General features: G+C 40.2%; 2 protein-coding genes across 3 annotated transcripts; one reads left to right on the forward strand and one right to left on the reverse strand.

Moving 5' to 3' along the window:
- The first annotated feature begins 670 nt into the window (after window positions 1-670).
- On the forward strand, window positions 671-3,640 carry LOC141435743 (splicing factor C9orf78). Its single transcript, XM_074098523.1, has 2 exons — window positions 671-1,652; window positions 3,033-3,640. The coding sequence occupies exons 1-2, from the start codon at window positions 1,238-1,240 to the stop codon at window positions 3,515-3,517; spliced, it is 900 nt and encodes a 299-aa protein (XP_073954624.1). The 5' UTR covers window positions 671-1,237; the 3' UTR covers window positions 3,518-3,640.
- A 1,749-nt stretch (window positions 3,641-5,389) lies between these two features.
- On the reverse strand, window positions 5,390-21,981 carry LOC141435744 (uncharacterized). 2 transcript variants are annotated; one of them, XR_012452218.1, is made up of 5 exons: window positions 6,609-21,981; window positions 6,420-6,520; window positions 6,261-6,346; window positions 6,036-6,188; window positions 5,390-5,946 (listed from the first exon to the last, which is right to left on the reverse strand). XR_012452218.1 is itself a non-coding variant. In XM_074098524.1 (4 exons), the coding sequence occupies exon 1, from the start codon at window positions 8,961-8,963 to the stop codon at window positions 8,523-8,525; it is 441 nt and encodes a 146-aa protein (XP_073954625.1). In that variant the 5' UTR covers window positions 8,964-21,981; the 3' UTR covers window positions 5,390-5,946; window positions 6,036-6,188; window positions 6,261-6,346; window positions 6,420-8,522. The 2 variants fall into 2 exon arrangements, 1 of the variants encoding a protein (XP_073954625.1); XM_074098524.1 differs by having other exon boundaries at window positions 6,420-21,981.

Here is a 21,981-nt window from a genome sequence, read left to right on the forward strand (position 1 = left end):
GTATGTTATTGAGTTTACGTCTAAGACTTCCAATTTCAGAACGTAAAATTTCTACGAAGTCGCCATCTACATAGTAATGTTCGAACTAAGCTCTGAGAGGAATATTGTATGGAAAGCAGAAATGTTCTAAGTGAAGTGGCTCTGTACGTTATTTCTAATTTTGGCCATTATTGAGCGCTGCGATAGATTTCATTATCCCCACCTAGTACTTCGCACCCAGCGAATGGCGAATAGTATCAAGAAGTACTGATGATGTGACTCTGTGAGGGCTATCGTTTTTTGTCTCACTAGATGGCGCACTGTTGCGTGATGTTTTTAAGTGTGGCTTTCAAAGTCTGTTATTGCGGGCGTGACAACAAAGTTTAGATTAAAATCATATTTAATACACCTTAAAACCGTACCATAAAAATATCGAGCATGCCACAGTGTTGCATAGTCCCCGTTTTGTTCGGAAAATAGGGAGGACAAAAGTTTCCGAAAGTCAAAACTGTCTCAAAACACAGACATTCATTGCCCCGGAACGCATATTTGCCACAATTAATTTCAGATATTTCAAAATATTCTCAAAATTATTCTAATTATAGATAAACCCGCGTAGCTCACCCAAAAACTATGAGATTTGACATTTCGGAGACCTCACGCTACACTAGCGCCTCTAGTGGTCAATTCACACGCGATAGCCCCCATTGGCAAAGTACTCTGTGCCTCGCTCGTCTGTGGTTTGGGTGGTTTGGTTTTGTTTATTGTTGCTACTGATTGCTACACAGGTTTTGGTTCAGACATTATGTTATGCAACAAAATCAGCAAAAAACTGGGAGAAATCTCGAAAAACGCATCAACTTACGCGAAAGCCAGACAGTTGGAGAGATAACTTCTCCAAGTCCACGTTTAATTTTAACACATTTATGATATGACGATTGTGTTTCATCATCCAGACACCAGAGGCGCTGTCGTCTTGGGAAACAGGGGACATTTTAAGTGTGCCCCCTCTGTTTGGGCTGGGCTGGTTTGGATTGGTTCATTCATTCATTCAATCAAGTCCATCTGTTCCTTTTGCGTTGCTGTTGGCGTCTATCGAATTATTTTTAGCAACGTAAAGGCAGCTAATTAAAATACTACTGGATTCATTATTTGAATAGATTTTCATACAACAGGCAGATAATCTTATCGCAGTGTTAGTTTTAGTTATGTTGTAATTGTCTCCAATCAAGCCGTGGGCTTAATAATAATAAGCGTCATGGAGTCACAATCAGAATCTTCGGAAATAAAATTCAAACCGATCAAGAAGAGGAGCCTACGTCAGCGCATTAAAGTTGAAGATGATGAATCGGAAGACGAAGAACAAATTCTGGCTAAACTAGAAGAGGCAAAGGAACTACAGAAGCTTCGAGAACGGCCAAACGGGGTAAGCGTGATTTCTCTCGCGACAGGCCAAAAAATGACAATAGAGGAAGAAATAACATGCAAGGATCCTTTCAAAGTGAAAGCGGGAGGTATGGTGAATATGCAGGCTCTGAAAAGTGGTAAAATGAAGCAGGTCGATGATGCCTACGACACTGGCATTGGAACTCAGTTTTCGGCGGAAACAAATAAGCGAGATGAAGATGAAGAGATGATGAAATATATTGAGGAGCAGCTAGCAAAAAGAAAAGGTAAGATTTGATTCTTTTTTATGTTTATAATGCCGTTATTTTATCTATTTGATGGCAGCACTGGTCTGATTATTGAATAAGGCCAATAAAATGCCATGTGGTTTATACTGTGATTCTTTGTTAATGCAAACTTGAAAGTATTTTCAACAATATAATTCTCATTAAGTAAGTAGTTCATGTTAACACTTCATGCCAAGTAATGGTTGGGGTATAGCAAAAGGGGCCCGATTTTAGGACTTTCTTTTGTTAGTTTGTTAAAACTAAAGAAAACATTAAAATAAGCATCTTTTATTGATAGAAGTTTTTTTATAAACTTGGCCGTTTAGGAACTAGAGCAATCTGAAGTTCAGAGTTCGGACCTTACCTATGTTTTTGCTCATTTACCTATAAATGATCAAGTTTATAAAAAAAACTTCTATCAATAAAAGATGTTTATTTTAATGTTTCTTTAGTTTTAACAAAAAAACTAACAAAAATCCAAAACAAAAAATTTGCTTATAAATTTTCCAAGTCCTAAAATTGGGCCCCTTTTGCTATGCTCTGACCCAGTAGTGGCATGATGATCTTACTACATCATGGTCTATAGTTGGGTAGTTCTACAAGCATTTCAACCACTATCAATCCCCTGTCGCATTTATTGAAGAAATGATATACTGTAAGCAAAAAAATAAAGAATGAATGCTAATTGTGCTAATAGTTCGCCTTTGTACATATATCTAATTGTTTGTCAATTTACTTATTTTTTACAATAAATAATTTACATACATACATACATAATTGTACCGCATGCACACCGTACTTATAGTTTATAAAATCCTTCCATTCTACCTGACTCATTTCTTCAGTATAAACAACAGAAGACTGATAGCGGTTGAAACACTTGTAGAACTATCCAGTTATGTATATAAAAATCGCTGTCAATAGCTATAGCAGTTGAAATAATATTATATTTCCAGGATAAAAAGTAGCCTGTGTTACTCTCTGGCTCATAAACTATCTCTATGCCAAAAATAATGTTGTTCTGTCGCTCCGTTTCAACATGAAAGACGGACAAACATGCAAACATACACACTTTCTCATTTATAATATTAGTATGGATTAGAGTTGGGATGTTTGGTGGCAATGGAGTAAACAAAGAGCGGTGGAGTTGTTGTGATTCTGATGATTTTTTTCTGATTGAATGAATGAATACCACAAGAATCCTAACCCTAATTATAATTAAGGTTGCCTGGAAGACATCACTGTAGCAATAACTAAAGTTGGTCATTGTTTACCATATAAATTTTGTTAATGTATTGTTGGTCTGAACTGTTTATCATGTAGTGTTTACACAATAAAGAGGTTCTTTCTTACATTATAAATAATTATCTTCTGTTTCAGAGGGTCACAATGATGACAATAAGGATTCAGAACATAATGACTCCTTAAAGTACCTTTCTCCTGAAGAAGCTGCCTTACTTTCTTTACCTGAGCATCTCAGAGTTTCCTCAGCACATAGATCTGAAGAAATGTTATCCAACCAAATGCTCAGTGGTATTCCTGAAGTTGATTTGGGCATAGATGCTAAAATCAAAAACATTGAAGCAACAGAAGAAGCCAAAATGAAACTCCTCTGGGAGAGAAGAAATAAAAAAGATGGGCCGTCACAATTTGTTCCGACAAACATGGCTGTCAATTTTGTACAACACAATAGGTTTAATATAGATGATTCCAAAAAGCGCAAGGTAGAAAAAACCGAGGCTCCTAAGACTGCTCCTAATGCTATAGATGAAAGTGTTGATAAAATAGTTAAAAAAGCTAAAGGAGATCGTGCTTCTGATGACTATCATTATGAAAGGTTCAAAAAACAATTTAGGCGATATTAGACCTGTATAGTGTCTGCTTGAGTTTCTTTAAGAATACCTTTCTGGTATCTGTTTCTTATGTTGTCAATTGCCCTTTTTTTTAAGGAGTGTGATGGTGAAATACAATGAATTGAAAGAGGCTAACCTGGTTTGAAAAATTTCTCAAATATTGATATTTGTACAATGCTGCTTTCGCTTCATAATTCGTCCACAGCTGCTATTTTCGCAGTATACTTCTACCTTAAAGGTTTTTCGTTCTTATAAGCATTTTTCTCTTTGAAACCTGCATTTGTTAATTTTTTTGTTGCATTTGTACTTATTGCACCTGAATGTGTTAGATGGATGTTTTTTTATTTGAGCTGCTAGTCTAGGTAGAGTTTAAAAATGAAACAGGATGTATTTCTGTCTTGAGTAGTTTTATATGAATTTGGAAGTTATGCTGGTCTTGGTTAGGGTTTAAAGCATGTTCACATAGGAACATGTTTTAAATAAAAAATGCTGTTTTTTGGTAATAAAAACTAAAGAACATCATTTTATCATCTCTATTTGCTGTCTCTTGTCCGGTATTAAACATAGTTAGGTCATGCCCGAATATCATTCCCGAAATCTCTCCAAGACTCAAGTTTTTAAGAAAAAAAAACCCATCAGTAGAAAAAGTTTATTAATTAATGAAAAATGATTTTTATTTATTTTACCTAATTTCTGCAATAGCTTACATTACTGGATCAACATCTTCACACACATCATCTGCAGTTCCATACATTTTTTCCGAGTTAAATCTCGTCAGCATCTTTAAACTTGGTTTATTAACACAGTCTTCCACCAATGTAATATTTTATACGTAAAATGATTTCCGCAGTGTGGATGGCAAATCTATTTCGAAGTTTGTCTTTTATAATAGATACTTGGGAAAATGCTCTTTCTACAATTGCGTTAGAAAAAGGCAACGACAAGATTCCTAACGCCAATTTGCTAACAAGTGTATGTTCTATCACCGACTGCGTTTTTTAAATTATAAACTTAGAGGGATTCCAACTCCCATCACATAGTCCCACAATAGACTAGGCCACGTGTTGACCGGATTTTGTAAATAATAAGATAAATTACAATTTACTCTTCTACGGTTGCGGTTGCATTGAACGTAAGTAAAAATTGTCTTTGTCAAAATAATGCGTCAGTAACAATTTAAGTACCTACTAGCTATGATAGGTGGTACTAAACTAAATTAAATTATGGATTAGTTTTGCTCCGCTAGGTGACACTAGAGGTGGACATTATTTAACGTCACCGGTTACAGTAACCAGTGACGGAACTAGTCACCGAATCTCTGTTTCACGTCAAGCGACAAAGTGGTGATTTTTGTAACGAGCTTTCTTTGTGGTTATGCGAGTTTCGTTTCAACTTCATAGACGTCACGAACGGAACGAAACGAATGGCATGGTTTCACGTTTTACTCAAGCGACAAGTAGTGATTTTTATAACGAGCTACTTTGTTTGTGGTGATGCGATTTGCGTTTCAACATTATAAACGTAACGCAGGGAACAGCATGGAATGGAGTAAAAATTATAGCCGCTTTCCCTTACCGCTGTTTGGTTGGCGCCTTACATGAATTTAAATATTATTTGTATTGCAGTAAGGTATAAATTAGGTTGAAGGAAGAATCCTACCATGTAACGGAGAATATTTTGGTCTTATTTTTTTTTTATTTGTATTTGAGATTTCACCCTGGGGTCCGTCACGAGGATACCCCAAAACCCAGGGCCGCTCCGGCTAGCGCGGCATGAAGTAGGGTCGTGCGATCGGCTGGCTTGAGGGCACGGCCGAAAGAACCTTGGGCGCCGTAGAAAGATTGGCCGCACCACAAACAGGACTGGTTAAATTAAACAAGGAAGTCTCGTCTCATGGTCGTGTATTCATCCGTTGAAAACAAGTTTAAGACCTAAATGAGGTCTAATCAGGGATTTAAAATTAGAGTAGCAAGTCAAATACTCATCCCTGGATAACCAATAGGGTTATGCACCTTTCTTAACAGTAATAGCCTTAAGTAAAGCTTATTTAACTTATTTAAAATTAGAGTAGTAAATTAATTACCTATATTTGGATACTCAAATATACCCAATCAGGTTACACACATTTATTAACAATGTAAGACCTAAATGGTCTAGTTTCAGGTCGAGAGTAGTTATTTAAAATTAGAGTAGTAACATGAGGACACGCTTGCAGTTGCAAGTTAAACTCCTATCTACGTGGTTTCATCAAAAGAGGCGCTTGGTTTTAAATTATAGGGTGTAAGGATCGGTTCCCCAAACAAGAATTTAAATAAAGAAGGTTTAAGCAATGAGTAACATCACGTGCACAGCCCGTCCTCGGAGATCGACGGCCGCTTGCTCGCCCCTCGCTAGACGATGACCACGAGACACACAACACTCCTTGCCCCGTACTTGACACCCTAAAATGAAGAAAAACTCACTTTAGTGCAAATGTTTAACAACACTATTTGAACCCGAAGCGTCAAGCTAAAATGTTCAAGACACTCACCATAAGGGTAGGTTACTAGAAGAGGTTAGACTTTAGACACAGGCCGCGGTGTTGGAGTTGTGCGTCTAACGATCATATGCGCTACGACGCAGTATATAATATAGACGGCCTTTAGACACGGGTCCACTGTGTTTGAGTAGATCGCAGGACGATCTGAAATAAGTACATGTCTTAGTACACCAGTTAAACGACGCCCTCTTCACAGCGCGTTTATGTAAAACTTACCATTTGCGTTACGACGCAGTATATAATATAGACGACCTTTAGACACGGGCCCGCTGTGTTTGAGTTAGAGTTGAGCGCTGGATGATCTGAAATAAGTACGATCTCTTAGTACAACATCTATATGACGCCCTCCCAACAGCGCGTCTATGTAAGACTTACCATTTGCGTTACGACGTAGTATTTAATCTAGACGGCCTTTAGACACGGGTCCGCTGTGTTTTATTAGTTTAAAAGAGGGTCAGGGAATCATCATGAGGAATCTGAAACAAAATAATTTACGTATCAACTTGGCGTCTCATCGACAAGCGCGCCGGTCAAAGTTTAGAGAATCCACTTGTTAGTACTCACGATCCAGCACGGTGGCGGCGGATGGAGCTACCACTAGGCTCAAATATAACGTGGATGTCGAAAAGCACTCATGAATTCCACTTTAGAACCACAAAAGCATGTAGACGCCGCTCCCGTTGTAATATCTGCCGGTCATCCTGCCAAAATGGCCGGTAGAATCCGATCGCCTCAAAAAGACATCGCCGTGTTACCAACCTCAAAAAGACATTTCACTCGGTCGCGTAATATCGAGTCGTAACAAAAAGAAGAAGAAAGAAAAGTGTTTATTTGCTCCCAAAAGAATGGCAGCGCATCGCAGGATGTCAATACAACATGAATCAGCAACTAAACAGCAGCCGGAAACCTAGAATTGTAAACTAAAGATCAAAAATCGGCAATCAATATCGTGTAGCACCATCTTTATCGACCTGTCAAACGTCAGCGAAGTTGTCAGTTTGGCAGTTCGACATTCCCGGCGAAAGATCATCCTATGAGGTTGTTTACGATGGAAAATAAAAGGTTTTGTATTGTTTTACGAGCTAAATGTGAACTTCGTAGTGTTCTACAGAAGGAAAGGATCGTCGTGATATGATAAGCCGCCAGCAGTTGGTCTATTGCAGTGTAAAAATCACATATACGAAGTGTATCAGTGACTGCAATGTTTATCCCGCTTACCATGCCTTTTGGAAGACAAATAGAATCAAAAAGGTACTCAAATCATGAGCTAGGGATACGTCTTCATACGGCAGGTCAGTACCAATCACCCATTTGCCCGAAGAACGCATCTAAAAACCGTAATACCAGATTTCGGGTGTTACAACCATATTAATTAATAAATATTACAAAGTATCATTTACAGTTATAGAACGTAAAGTTTAAATTAGTCTCATCATGAAGTAATTGATATGACTACAGCCAAAAATCATGCTTGTGATAAATAACGTCATAGCTCAATAGCTTATTACTAATTACGTTAAATACTCAGTTACAGTGACAGTCACAAAACACGTCACCGCATCGCGTACGTACAATAAAAGAATCTGGTTACTAAAATCACTGGTTTTAGTAACCAGTGACGTGATTCTTGTCACATGTTTCGTTTCGCTCAAATCACGTAACGCCCCATGCCTAGGTGACACTACTGTAAAGGGCAATGATCTTGTATAAACACTAATTCGGGAACTTCGTTCTCCAGATACACAAGTCTCGCCGTAGGCAACATTGTCTGCTGCAGCACCTGACGATAGTTAGCTCCATCGGCCCTCTATGGTAAATAAACAAGCTCCCCGGGGCCAACCGCACTCTTCCAGGGTCATATCTTTACCGTCAAACGACCGGATTCGTGGTTTGAGACTTTGTTCTGGGTTCGTGTTCACACGCCACACGTGCGGACGGCTATGTTGGCTAGATTTGAATGTTTTTTCGTCGAAATGACATGTGAAATATCGAAATCTTGGTAGTCATCTTCGTCGTCACCATCGCAGCCTGGCGCACCTTGACCTATCCCAACCGAACCCAACATAACCTTTTTTTTTTCCTGGGGAAATCCTTTAAGGATATCACCGGCCCGGGGAGACCTGTGGGAATCCTGCCCCAGAAGGGGGCGGTGTACCCACTAAAACCCCAGGGTGTTCCTCTTCGCCATCGTTTCGCAGCCGGGCTGTGGGAACTGTGCGCATCCATGGCCCGGCAGCGCGACGGTTGTCCAGTAATGGACTCATCTCAGGTGGACTTTAAGTCCACCACTCCACCGCTGTAAGCACGCCGGAACACTTGGCGCGCCTACCAGCTCGGGGACGTTATCGGCGGAGGATGGGATTCCCCGTGCCCGTCCCCCGCAGTCCCTATCAGGGCGGGATTGCGCGGTTGAACTTCAACCGCCGTCGCCCAACTCGCCTGCGGCGCATGGGCTGAGAGGTTGGGTCCTCTTCTCGCTCACGCTCCGCCCCTTCTTTCGTAGCCATCACCTCGCAAAAGGAGGCCATGGCAATCCACGACCTCGCTGTCGGTCATGGATTTAACGACGGCCGGCAGCGAGAGGTCATTCCCTATCACTGCCTTGAGGCTTTCCCTTTGCCCGTCAAAGGCGGGACACATCTGCAGCGTGTGCTGCGCGGTGTCTTCCGCCCCGCCGCAGTGGTGGCACATTGGTGTTGTCTCCCTCCTTGCGATCTTGCACAGGTACTTGCTGAAGCAGCCATGCCCCGACAGTACCTGCGCTAGGTGGAAGGAAGAACACCCCATGTTCTTTCGACCCATCTTTCCAAGACGGGCCGGACTCCCGATATGGTCCAGTGGCTGGCGCTCGGCCGCTCCAGAGCCTCCAGCCATTTTCGGAAGAGAGTTTGGCGTGAGATCTCTCTCCAAACCCAACATAACCTAACCTAATCGAACCTAAGTTATTCCAACCTAATGTATCACAACCTAACCTAACCTTTTTTTTTTAACGTTCTGAAAATGCGCCTTATGCATGTCCCCCGCTCGAGGCAGCGGGTGGGGTCTGTCGGGCTCTCCCCCAAGAGCGGGCATACCGACTAAAAACAACACGACCTTACCCTCTCGGCCCTTATGCGGACGCCACGGGATCGCGAACATTTCACCGCGACGCCGCAGGCCAGCCCGGGATGGGCTCCCTCTCTGGGCCCCAAGATGGTGTTGGGGCGCTGCGCCCCTAGGATTTTAGGGGCCCTCGGCCAGGACGTCACGTGCAATGCGGGTCCGGGATTCCTCACCCTCGCCCGCTGTGCCGCCCGAGAACCTTTTTTTTTTTTTTTTTTTCGGTGGGAAAATGCGTTACGCACTATCCCTGCGCCGTGGGGACGATGCAGGGGGTGTATGGGACTCTCCTCTACCCTTCCTTCCTTCCTTCCCAATTGAGAGGCCTACCCATTAAAAACCCACCGGTATTCCCTCACCAGCCAATTATGCGGATGCCATGGGAGCACTGGGAGACACCACGACACCCTCTGGCCGGCCTGGTCTAACCGGGTCCTCCTCTCCGTAAGGGGGGATCAGGAATACTCGATTCCCCCCTTACCCTTGTGGGTCGTTCTGGCTAGAAAGGGAGCCCCTATCCCCCACTAGCCGACTCCACTAGGGAAGAATGGCGGCGAATTGTCGTCGCCTTCTTCCCAACCGTCTGCGCCGGAGCGGGTGCGCAAGGGGATCGTTCTCGCGCTCTCGCTCCTTCTCCTCCTTCTGCGAAATGATTTCTTCGCAAAAGGAGGCGACGGCCTCCCAAGAGCTCGCCACCAGCGAGAGGTCACAGGCCACCCGCCGCCATCAGGGTGCGGCGCCGCTGGGCCCAGGCGGTACATACCTCGAGAGTGTGCTGCGCCGTGTCCTCATCGGCGCCACAGCCTGGGCGATCCTCATCAAAGACGGTTGTTCTCCCCCGCTTAAACTCGTTATACCAATATCTGACGGTTGTCATAGAAGGAGCACATTCATGGTAAACCGCTTGCATTCTTACTTTTATTTCATCACATGTTTTTCCTTCCAAAAACAAGAATCTAATTACAGACCGATACTGTTCTTTCTCCATTTTAACAATTTTAAGTTCACGCTTTCACTAAATCGCTGTCAAATGAGAAAAAAAAAAAAAAGAATGCCATTTTTTAAAATTTTCCCTCCTTTGAAAAATGGCTTAAAAAGGTGGTATACTTATTTTCGGCCAGTGATATTAATATATTTAGAAAACGGGTACTTATCAAACAACCCTCGTATAAAGGATATCATCGGCAAGTAAATGTTGTGGTCTTCAATTTTAAAATAATTTATGCTCTTGTCTTTTTTTTACAAGTTTGTCTAATTTTTGTATTGTTTTTATTGTCGATTCTGGTGTGTCAATTTGTATTGTCAATTGTCTTCTTTCTAAAATGTGAATTGAATTATTAATATTTCAATGTATTTTGGTGTCCAATAACATACTAATACGCGATCTTCTGTTATTGGATATAACCTAGCTGTGTGCGTCAATATTGGTATTGTCCGTATTTATATCTAGTCAATTCAAATGTTATAATTGGACCCACTTCGGCATCATAAGTACCATAATCGGTATGTACATATGATTCACCATTTTGTTTTGTATGCACCAATTGTATAGTGTATTTGTTTCCTTCAGAATTTATATTTTTTTTTTTTTTTAACATTGTTTATGTATTCCCAGTCGAAAATTCTTTTACTTCGTTTGAATCGACAATTAATTATGTTGCTATATATTCGCGATTTTCTTTTTCATTCATATTCCAATTCCAGTCTTTTGGTATTTCACCACGATATCTTGTATTGTCATCTTCTACGAATTCTTCTATCGGTTCAATTATTTCTACATTTTCAATGTCTTTTTCATTCTTTATTGGTGGTGTTTTTGTGTCGTCTTCAGTTGGTTGTGGTGGTGGTGGTATTAATGTGTCTGGTATTGGACAAGTTATCGTGTCCTTGTTTATTTCGTTTAAATCAAATTGTGTACATTTATCCATACGCTACGCATAGACTCTCAGATAGACTCTATTTGTAGAGTACGCAGTCTCCGTGTTCCTTTATTCCCTCTTTTGTAGTAATTATTGCCGAGACATGTTTATTCAAAAACTGTTCCTTATTTTTGTTTTATTCAGATTGACTTGAGAAAATATCCTTTCGCACGACGCATTTGACATCGGCAAACATAAGAGAGTTTTTGCAAAGTTTGCAATATTTGGATATTTTGTAGCCCCATTTGCGTCCCTGATTTTTCCAACCGCTCCCCAAAACTTGTCCACGCTCAAAATTGTACCGGCGCTGCTTCCACTTCCGCCTGCTTCTAACAAATAGCTTACACTTTTGTCAAACTTCATCTGTCGGAGTTCTTCATCAACTGTTTGAATATTGTCTCCGTCTACAATGTTGGGAAATGACTTCGCAACGCTTAAAATTGACGTAAATTCTTTGTATACGACATGTTGTGGATCCAAACACTGTAAATCTTTGAAAATGTTAGTAAGTGGCAGACGTGTTTTCAATTGACTACATAGTTGAGTTAAAAATGATTGGATTCGTTGAAGGAACGTCTCGATTCCAGGTTTCAGACTCACGTCTGTGGATAAGCGATCGATTTCAGTACTCACGTTAACACCCAAATACATATCTTTTAGAGGCAAAAAGTTTACGGTAGATTTTGGGTCAATTGCAAGTGGGTCTGCGGTTTTTAAATAATTTCCCTTGATATAACAACTCAATAGGCACACTCACACTTCAGAAATGTCTTTGAATGCTGTGTGGACTGTTGTATAATCTCCTTGAAATATAATGTTTAGTTTGACTGACTGCAATATATAATCCAATGCATAAAAATAAAGTTTGTGTATCTTGTCATTCAAACTGTTAAACAAGAACTCTGATGAAATATTACTGTCTTCCAAAAACTGCGACTGAAAAAAAAGTTTTAGGGCATCCAAAGCCAACGAATTTCATAATGTCTTAATATTTTATTCTTTTCAGTACCAATAAAATCTTGATATTCAACAAACTCCCTTTGTCTTTTACTGCTATGGGAAAAATATCCGTAAACCTTTGTATCATTTGGTTAATAGCTCGTGGTATGGTGTTTTTACTAGCGTGAGATACACACAATGCAGTGGAATGACACACACACTTAATGAACATGCAGTGGGGATTGACGTGCCTTATGTTTGCAATGATACCACCATGTTCTCCAAACATAACGTTAGTAGTGTCAGCCCCAAAACCAATAGCATCTTTAATATTAAGGTTAGAATTAGTTAAAGACGTGGATAATGCATCAAACAATGATTGGGCATCAGCCCCGTTCAAGTCAACCAAGGTCAAAAATTATGCCATTAATTCTTTCATTAACGCGTTATTAAATTCTGAACGACGAATGCTGCCTGTATACCTACATTGGAATACTTTCCCTGATTGAACTTCCGTTGCTTAAACCGGTTCTTTTGCCCGTCCCCAGATGCAATATGGGGTTAGATCTGGGGAATGTGGCGGCCATGGGATAGGACCATCTCTTCCAATCCACGAATTCGGGAAAGCGTTGTCAAGGTCGTCCCTATAACTGTTAACCTCCAGTGGGCAGGACAACAATCTTGCTGGAAGATTATACGCCTATCTTCATTGTAAAGTAATACCTCAGCAAGCAACTCAGGTAGGTCATTTTCCAAAAACTTGAGGTAGTTATTACCGTTAAGATTATTATGTAGGAAGTGGGGTCCAATAACTCGATCTCCAATGATTCCTGCTCAAACATTGATATCATATCTCCACTGCAAACCTCGACCAGTGTGCAGTTCTGCAGATTAAGAATTCCTTCCCTTGTAAATTTGGATTCGTCTGTCCGCAGAATACTTATAAATTTGTATTTTTTTCACAATAAGTTTGCAGATAGCACTTACGAAATGGGGGTTTTCACATCAAGATTCCAGATAACACTTACGATATGAGGGTCAGACAGAAAGCTTCAGTTCTGAAAGAACCTCTGTTGAGAAGAAACCGGCAAGAAACTCGAAGAATAAAAACTCTGGAACTCGCCGAGTCTAGTGTTAAAGTTATAAGGCTTGTGTCCAGTTTCTGTGTGTGAAATTCTCCAGTGTGAGCTCTACAAAAATTGATACGTTGTACATTATTCTTGGATGGCAGAGGCGCTGAAACTAAAGGCAAATCTTCTCACACAGAAAGCGTCACTACAGGGCGCGGGATTGTTAGATTTTCGAAAAAGACATTCACCCACATGTTACCCGTAACTAACCGGCTACGGCTGTACCTCACACGACCAATTTGCACTACACTTTATTTTTTGGAATATTTTGACCGCGTACTCGTAGCTTCTGATTTTCGTGGTGCTCGCACTGAATGTTCATTTGCGACTCGGGCGGGGGTGATTGTTAACCTGAGGTAGTCACACTTTCTACCTAGTTAAATAGGCCTTACCTCTAGATATTTACTTCAAGAAATGATGAGTGGGTCTCAACTCTCACGATTTACATTCACATAAATACCACGCTTTCACTCCATTTCTTCCACGAACACACACACATAACTGTGTGATAATGTCGGCCTGTTTGTTTGCTTGTCCCTAACATTCCTGTTAACTTGCATTTAATGGGATAAACTTAACATTATTGTTTCAAATAATAACCTCATCGATGAGATCATCGAACCAAGTGACAGCCCTTCTACGATACGTTTCAAGTTACGACTTTTAGGTCAGAAAAGAGGATTTCTTTAATAGAGCTGGCCAGTCCCTTTAAAAGGGTTATTCAGACGTCTTAGTAATTAAAGAACCTTACCACATGCAACTATGATTTAGCCCATTCTTACCCATATATGGGTTACAAATAGTGATGATGATGATAATGATGATGTCCTCCATGTCGTGTCCGACAAAGGCGAACCCTTAGAATTGTCTATTATGTGCCCGAATATGGCTGGCAAAGCCAAACTTAGTCTTAAAGGTCCTATTACAGGGCGCGCAATGTAATTGACCACTATCATTACAAATAGTAGTATGTGTGTGGCACAGCTTGCACTACACTTTAATTTCATTTAAGGTGATATTATCCATTAATTTTTTTTTGCACAATAAATTTGTGTCTCTTGTTTTCGAGGACTTGTTTAAGTACCAAAATGAAGTTTGATATGAATTTATGAATATTTGTATCAGATCAGAGTTAGGAGCCACAGTTTTTGTACGCTTGTGAACGTGAACCACTAACTGATATAATTAGCCAGTTTGTAATTCACAGATGTCATAGCTTTGATAATCAGTGTCCCTAAAACCAACGCCGAATTAAAAAATGTTGATAGCTAATACGCTATCAGATTAGGCAAATTTGACCTTAATTGCCACCTCTGGCTAGCATTTATATTTATATGGATCGGAACTGTCGTTTTTTATGTATAGTTCTAAGATACTTTGGTCTCTATCCGGATATTTCAATATTTTTTTCATGAGAATAAAACGCTCTTCTTTATTTCTTTTAAACTGAAAACCATTCTGTTGTAATATTTTCCTGACGACTTTCACAACATCCTGTGAATGCTATAGATTCTTTCAGTTCGGCATAATAATGTCCTTAGAGTAGGAACTTGCTTTTTGACACAATAAAATTAATTGATGTTATTCCGGACAGCTGACATATCTAAGTCATCCAAGTTTGACTGACACAGTTGATTGACGGAGGCGTTTTTTCCTGACGTATCCCACTCGCCTTGGTTAATTGAACCCTCTTTTAATTCTGCTTAACGTTCTAATTATAATTGTATAAACTGTTTTAGCTGTAGATTATTTGTATAATTACATATACTCACACAGTGGCCTCCAGAGCTTCGGCTCTGGCTCGACAGTTTTTTTTTTGTTTTTCAAAATATAATAAAATATATAATATAGAAAAAGAAACCGTTATGCGATGCACAGGATAAACAAAGTACAAACCTGTATAAATCCATCACATATTATCAATATCAGCTGTCACCTTTAAAATACTCTTGGAGCCAAGAGGTGCCGGTTTGCTCAGTAGTGGCGGTGACAAAAATTTCGGAAAACAAAATAACACCCAAGTTCTGGTTGAAATACGTTTATTATTTCAAGATATCCAAAGCTATGATTCTTAGGTGTAATCTTAACATAATACCATAACGGTAGAGGTCGTTAAAGGGTTCTAAGTTTGGCTTAAACTCACTTCCTACCGGAACTAAGTAATTTTGTGAGAAAATCATACCACAATAGTCTCTTCCATGAAAGAACACACAGCAGCCTAGACTTAGTTTATAGGGACACCACACTTAAATAGGTTGGATCTGACCTGTAGTAAAGCTCCGTACAAGTTACCAATCGACGGGTTGGACCTAGGACTTCACTCCGGCATGCTCTCCTTCTTCATTCTCCTACCAACTTTTACCCGACTGGAAGAGTCGAAACCTCTTAAACACTCTCCTCTCTTAAACACCTCTTAAACAGAAAATTACATGCGTTGAAATTATGGGCGCATTCCCCTTGAAACTTCCAGCATCAGTTACCAATTACTGAAATGAAAAGTAAGATTTCCAAAACGCTAGAGCTTCCCAGTATTAACTGAAGTTTGATCATTATTAATTTTATATATTAAAATATTTTATATTTAATAATTTTTTTTGTTGCATGCTTTCCACACCGCTGCTTAAAATAGGTAAATGGTGCGGAATCGCAGTGACGTGCCTTAAACGTCAGGACTTTACCGCATGCTCTTTACCAAAAGTCTCGCCTCCAATATCTTTTCGGGCAGCCAAATTGCATGTTTCCTCGTTCCCCGCAGTTGTAACACCGAGGCCCCGTTTCCCGAGGTGACGCAATCTGTTTCCTGGCAACGACTTCGCGCACCCTGAAGGAGAACCTCGTTTAGTCCTGGCGTACAGCTTCCACCTCGAGGGCATGAGCAAGCGCATTCTTCAAGCTCCCATGGTGGGTGACCCAGTCGTACAGCAGCCCTCACCTCAAAGTCTCGAATCCCATCTATGAATGTTTGCACTAGCATTCCATCCACAAAAGAGGCTGAAGAATATTGGTACGCCTTTCGGACCAGTTTCTGTATTTCTAGGGCCCACTTTCGTAATGTCTTATTACGACCCCGGGTTCTATATTTCAGGTGAACTCTGTAGACGACAGTAGACGTGCTCTAGATGACTGTCACCGAAGCGTGCTTCTAAAGCTTCAAGGAGACGGTCGTATGTCTTATACTTTCCCAACGTTTTCAAGACAGCGAGAGCTTCGTCCCGTAGCGCCAAACTCCTTGCTCCAGCCATTCGTTTCGGCAACCAACTCGAATTGGAGCTTGTATGCGGCACATGAAGAGGTACCATCAAATGGTTGTACCTTTAACTATTTACCTCCTGTGTACCCGATAAACTGGTGGTGCCGTTGGCCACTTTAAATTTCCCAACTTCTGGAAACGATTCTCGTGATCTCTACCTTTTCGTTAAACCCGTTGTGGCACTTTTCGTGATTTTCGACTTTGGTGTCAACTGCCACTATTTTATCCTGGACCTCAGCCATCTCCTTTTTCCATTCTGCGGTTGCGTCGTGTTCCTCACGGAGGAATTTGAACTGGTTCTTTTGTTCTTCCTGCAGAATCCTAGCTTTTTCTTCCTGAACATTCTTCTGACCCCGTAGCTCTTGCTGCAGAATTCTAGATTGTTCCTCCTGAGATTCCTTCTGACCGAGTAGCTCTAATTGCAGCATTTTGGCTTGTTCCTCCTGCTTTCTTTTTTGTTTTTTCTCCTGAAAGAACAAGGAAGAAACGTGAATGAGCCTCATGACCTCTTAACGAATGGGGGTTTTGAAGGGGATTGCCTTCGTTCACCTGTGATAATGATATTTTCTGAGTTTTTTTAATCATTTTTCCGCTGGTAACAACGAACTGGAAGATAATGTAACGGTTCTCTATTGGATGGCATAAAATTATTTGTAATATTACTGTTACGCATAATTGCTTTTTGCCGAATTAGCGATGTGCATACTCATCGTTACGCATATTTTCTTAAGCATAAAATTAAAAAGCATAAATACAGAAAGCATCATCTTCATGAAGACTAACCTCAAATAGTATAAATACAAAAAGTTAAATTTGCATAGTAGCATATAATTGTCTGTCCTGCGCCACTGGTGTATTTTATTGTCTCTCCTGCGCGCCACCGTTGAAATTTATCACCGCGAGGTGCTCCTGATGTGCCCGCTTTACCAGTGCCTGATGATCAGATAACTTCGTATTTGTCTCTACGTATTAAGACGTAAAAATGTCACCAATGTCACAAATGTGTGAGCAGCGACACAAATTCTTGTACAAGGCCCTCCAACCTCTTTTTTTCTATTCCTGTATTGCGTGAAGTTGAGTTCTTATGTGAAGCTGAAATTTTATTACCAACTATTGTGGGGTATATGAAATAGCGTTGTTTGTACATTCTAAAACATTTTCTTTTTTTTAGGCTGCATAGTTCGAGTATTTTGATAGAGGCTGAAATTTATGAACAGGAAGTTGGGCCGTATTTTATTACATTAAGCTTTTTTGGTGGTCTACGTGTTGATACACGTCGGCAAACAACAAATATAATCAAGTATTTACACCTGTATAAAATGAAAAAACATCCTTGGGTAGGTACTCCTATCACTGCCTCCATGGTCCCCTGCAACACCGACTCGTAGTCGTTGACCACGGCTGCCGCCCTCGGTTTGTCTGCCAACTGCCACGCAGCACCGCCTCGCACAGAATCGTCCTGCGGTGTTCCATGAGGGCAATGATGGGGTGGTAGTGCTCGGCTATTTAATAGGCCTGCAGGCCAGCTGGTACGGTGCTAAAAGTACCGTCCGCTATGTCGGTTGTACTGGCCTACAGGCAGGCACTCGCCAGCATTTACCGCTGTGGCCACGCCCGCGCTCACCGTCCCTATGTAGAGAGCCCCGTACTGCGGATGCTCTTGCACAGCACTGCTGTACGCCAACAATGTCGAAGGTATGGCAGGCTGGGTACTGCGCCTCCACTTGCGCATTGAAGGAAGGATGTCTTTATACAATAAGTAGGGCGCAGCATTGTCGTACCTGAAATTACACACACAATACGATATTAAGATTTAGTAATTACTTCGTTTCGTTACAATTAATTGGGTATATAATTTTCATCATAACTATTACAAGTACTGGGATTGCCCGCAATGTAGATTAGTTCCCGAGCATCGCGGAACACTTTGTGATGTTGTCACGCTTGAAATCAACACAGAATAAGCCACACGTGTATTCCTGTGCTTACACTCAAATAATAAATGAATGGTAAAACCAGTACCTACTAATCGACTTAGAATTAAGTAAAGTGACGGGGAAAGGAACCCTGGCAGCAACTTTGCGCACCCTGAAGCAGGATCTCGTTGAGTCCTGGCGTACAGCTTTGACCTCGTGGGCATGGGCAAGTGCATCCTTCAAGCTCCCATGTCGCATGTCCATCATCATGTACTCCAGCTGGCTATATTGCCTTCATATCCAAAGGTTATGGAGGAAGAATATCAGATAAAGCCATCACCTGCAAAAGCGGCTTCATTGATATTGTTCCTCTGAATGCTGTACTTATGGCCGACAGAGGTTTTAAAGAAATTGAATCTTTGTTGAGTGCCAAAATTGCAAAACTTCTTCGCCCACCAAGTGTTATAATGAATAAAAAATTAACAAAAGAAGAAGTAATTAAAACAAAAGTAATAGCCAGTCTAAGAGTGCACATTGAGAGGGTGATAAGAAGAGTTACGAGAGTTTCTTATGTTGAAACCTCATGCAGTGTTGAATCATAAACATATAAAATATTTAGATGAAATTGTAACAATTGCATGTGGTTTAATTAATTTGCAGGACCCGATAATTAAAGCTGATTGACAAAATTATATTGTTTTATTTAAACCGTGAACCCACTTTGCCATGATAAGTATAGAATAAATATAGGCATTGTCTGTTAAGGTAATGTAGTTTTCTATGATTAGCAGATCTGTTATGATTGTTGTAGTGAAATGATTTTCATTTTGAATAAGCAATTCAATGGTGCGTGTGAAGTTCCCAATCCGCACTGGGCCCGCATGGGAACTATGGCCAAAGCCCTCTTGTTCTGAGAGGAGGCCTCTGCCCTGCAGTGGGACGTATATAGGCTGGAATGATGATGAATGATGATGATGAAGTTTTTGTTAAAAATTTCATTTCAAGCTTCGTTTTGTTGACTGTACTTGCATTGTCATCCAAACTACATTTCCATACCAAATTAAATTTCAAGTTGATACCATTAACCATTTAGGGGTTCTGTCCTGCGGAGACGATCCTGGCTGGACTATCAGGATGTCACTGCCAGATTGTATAGTCACCAGGAATTAGAAATGTAGATGTTAAAATGGGTGCAGTAATAGGTACGAGGGCGGGATGATAAGTAACTAGCCTTATGAAAAAATACTAATGTTTTCGTGATAAATCTGATTTTATTTTTCGACATAGTCTCCGTGTAGTTCTATGCATTTATTCCATCTTCGTTCTAAAGCGTTAATGCCCTCCATAAAATGACTTTTCTCAAGGCCTGCAAAATACTCCTCTACAGCGGCTATAACTTCATCATTTGTGGCAAATTTCTGTCCACCCAAAAAAGTTTTCAGCTTAGGGAACAGATGGAAGTCTGATGGTGCTAGGTCAGGCGAATAAGGTGGGTGTGGCAGCAAATCAAACTTTAATTCGTTGATTTTTGCCATAGCTTTAACACACGTGTGAACTCGAGCGTTATCTTGATGGAAGATGATTTTTTTTTTCGCTAAACTTGGTCGTTTTTCCTGAATGCATTGATGCAGTTTATCTAAAAGATTAGCGTAATATTCTCCAGTAATTGTTTGACCTTTAGGAAGGTAATCTATCATCAAAATTCCACTAGCATCCCAAAAAACTGAAGCCATCACCTTCCCCGCTGATTTTACAGCCATAGCTTTTTTAGGAGCCGAACACCCAGATTCGGTCCATTGCTTTGATTGTATTTTTGATTCTGGTGTGTAATGGTGAACCCATGTTTCATCAGTTGTTACAAATCGACGCAAAAAATCAGCTTTATTACGCTCAAAACGGTTAAAACAATCTTTCGAGTTTTGCTCCCGAATCCTTTTTTGATCTTGCGTAAGCAATCGCGGCACCCAACGGGCGGATAACTTCTTCATATGCAATTCTTCACTTAGGATATGATGTACCCGTTCTTTCGAGATACCTATAGTGTCAGCTATTTCAGATAACTTCAATCGTCGATCGGCCAAAACCAAATCATGCACTTTGGTCACCATTTCTGGAGTCGTAACACTTTTAGGACGTCCGGGGCGGACTTCATCTTGGACACATGTACGGCCGCGTTTAAATTCGGCCACCCAGTTTTTTACCGCGGCATAAGATAGAGCACATTCACCCAACACATTGTTTAACTCTTCATAAATTTCTGTCCCCTTCATCCTCTTCATAAACAGAAACTTAATTACCGCTCGTTGTTCAAATCTATCCATTTTGAAATCAATCGACAGAATATATTTTCAAATGACAACAAATCGATTAAATTGTCACACCACCCGATTCAAATTTAGATCACACCACCCGATTCAAATTTAGAACGCAGATAGCCAGAGACACGCTTTTAAAAATAGTATAGTTTTTTTTAATTTTTTTAATTTTAAATTGCAAAGGCCAGTTACTTATCATCCCGCCTACGTAAGTTTATTTGTATACTTGATTTGGATTTGGATAGGTATTTAACTAAAAAGTAAATAAAACAATGTTAACTGGTGTCTTAAATATTGAACTTCCCCCATTAAACTATCTAAACATTAACATTTCTGTATTGAGATACACTTGCTCTAGGTTGTCTTCCATTCTGAAAGGAGACCTGTGCCCAGCAGTGGGACGTATATAGGCTGGGATGATGATGAGATAAGTAAAATATATAAAATCCTTGAATGTACCAAATCTGACAGCTAAAAAGTTTGTTTACATTTAGTTAATTACCTAAACCTTTCAAGCACAGACTGAGCCACAATGAGTAAAAACATATATTTTCTTAAATTTTTATTTGCTAATTTACAACAATTAAGTTTGTGCACTATTTAAAACCATTGGAAAGATATTACATTTCCAAAATGTATCAGCGGCGGCCATTAGGCTGCGAATGTAATCTTCATCAAAACTTACTTTGGTTTTTTCAATTTTTCTATTAGTCTCAAAATTTGGGTCAGCCACACAAAACCAACAAGTTTTTTTTCCCGCTGCCAACATTTCTAATTGGACCTGGCCCATGCATTTATTGGACAGTTGTCCATTGTTCATGTATTTTTTTGGTTTTGTCAGACATTGGACATTTTACTTCAACTACGAAGTCTCTACCGATGCCATCTGGAGATGCCCCAAATAGCCCATCTATCAGCATGAACCCAGCATCGATAATATTTTCATTCAGATCTTCTTGTAACTTTTTTATAATGTTTTTTTCCAAAGTCTTCCCCCTTTTCATCGCTTTTGTTTCTGGTGCTTTATGGCCACCTATCATATGGTATGGTATGGTATGGTTTGGAGGACATGTCAGTCCGTCTTGGCACGAGTTGTTACTCATGTAAATCTTATAGTTGTTGTGGTGTTTTTATAGTTAAGGCCTTTGGGAACTGACATGTTCATTAGCGTTTGATCAAAGTTCCATAATAAATAAAGATTAAAAAAAAAAAAAATTGCTGGAATATTTATTCCACGTCTTTAGGCAATGCCTCATTGGATGCCGTAACTAAAGCAGCGTCCTCAATGTCACCACATAAACGCGACGTTATTTCACAATGCGACATTTTCACAATTGATATGTATACAGTACGCGTTAAGAATATATAA

This window comes from Choristoneura fumiferana, chromosome 15, assembly GCF_025370935.1.
Source record: "Choristoneura fumiferana chromosome 15, NRCan_CFum_1, whole genome shotgun sequence".
NCBI lineage: Eukaryota > Metazoa > Arthropoda > Insecta > Lepidoptera > Tortricidae > Choristoneura > Choristoneura fumiferana.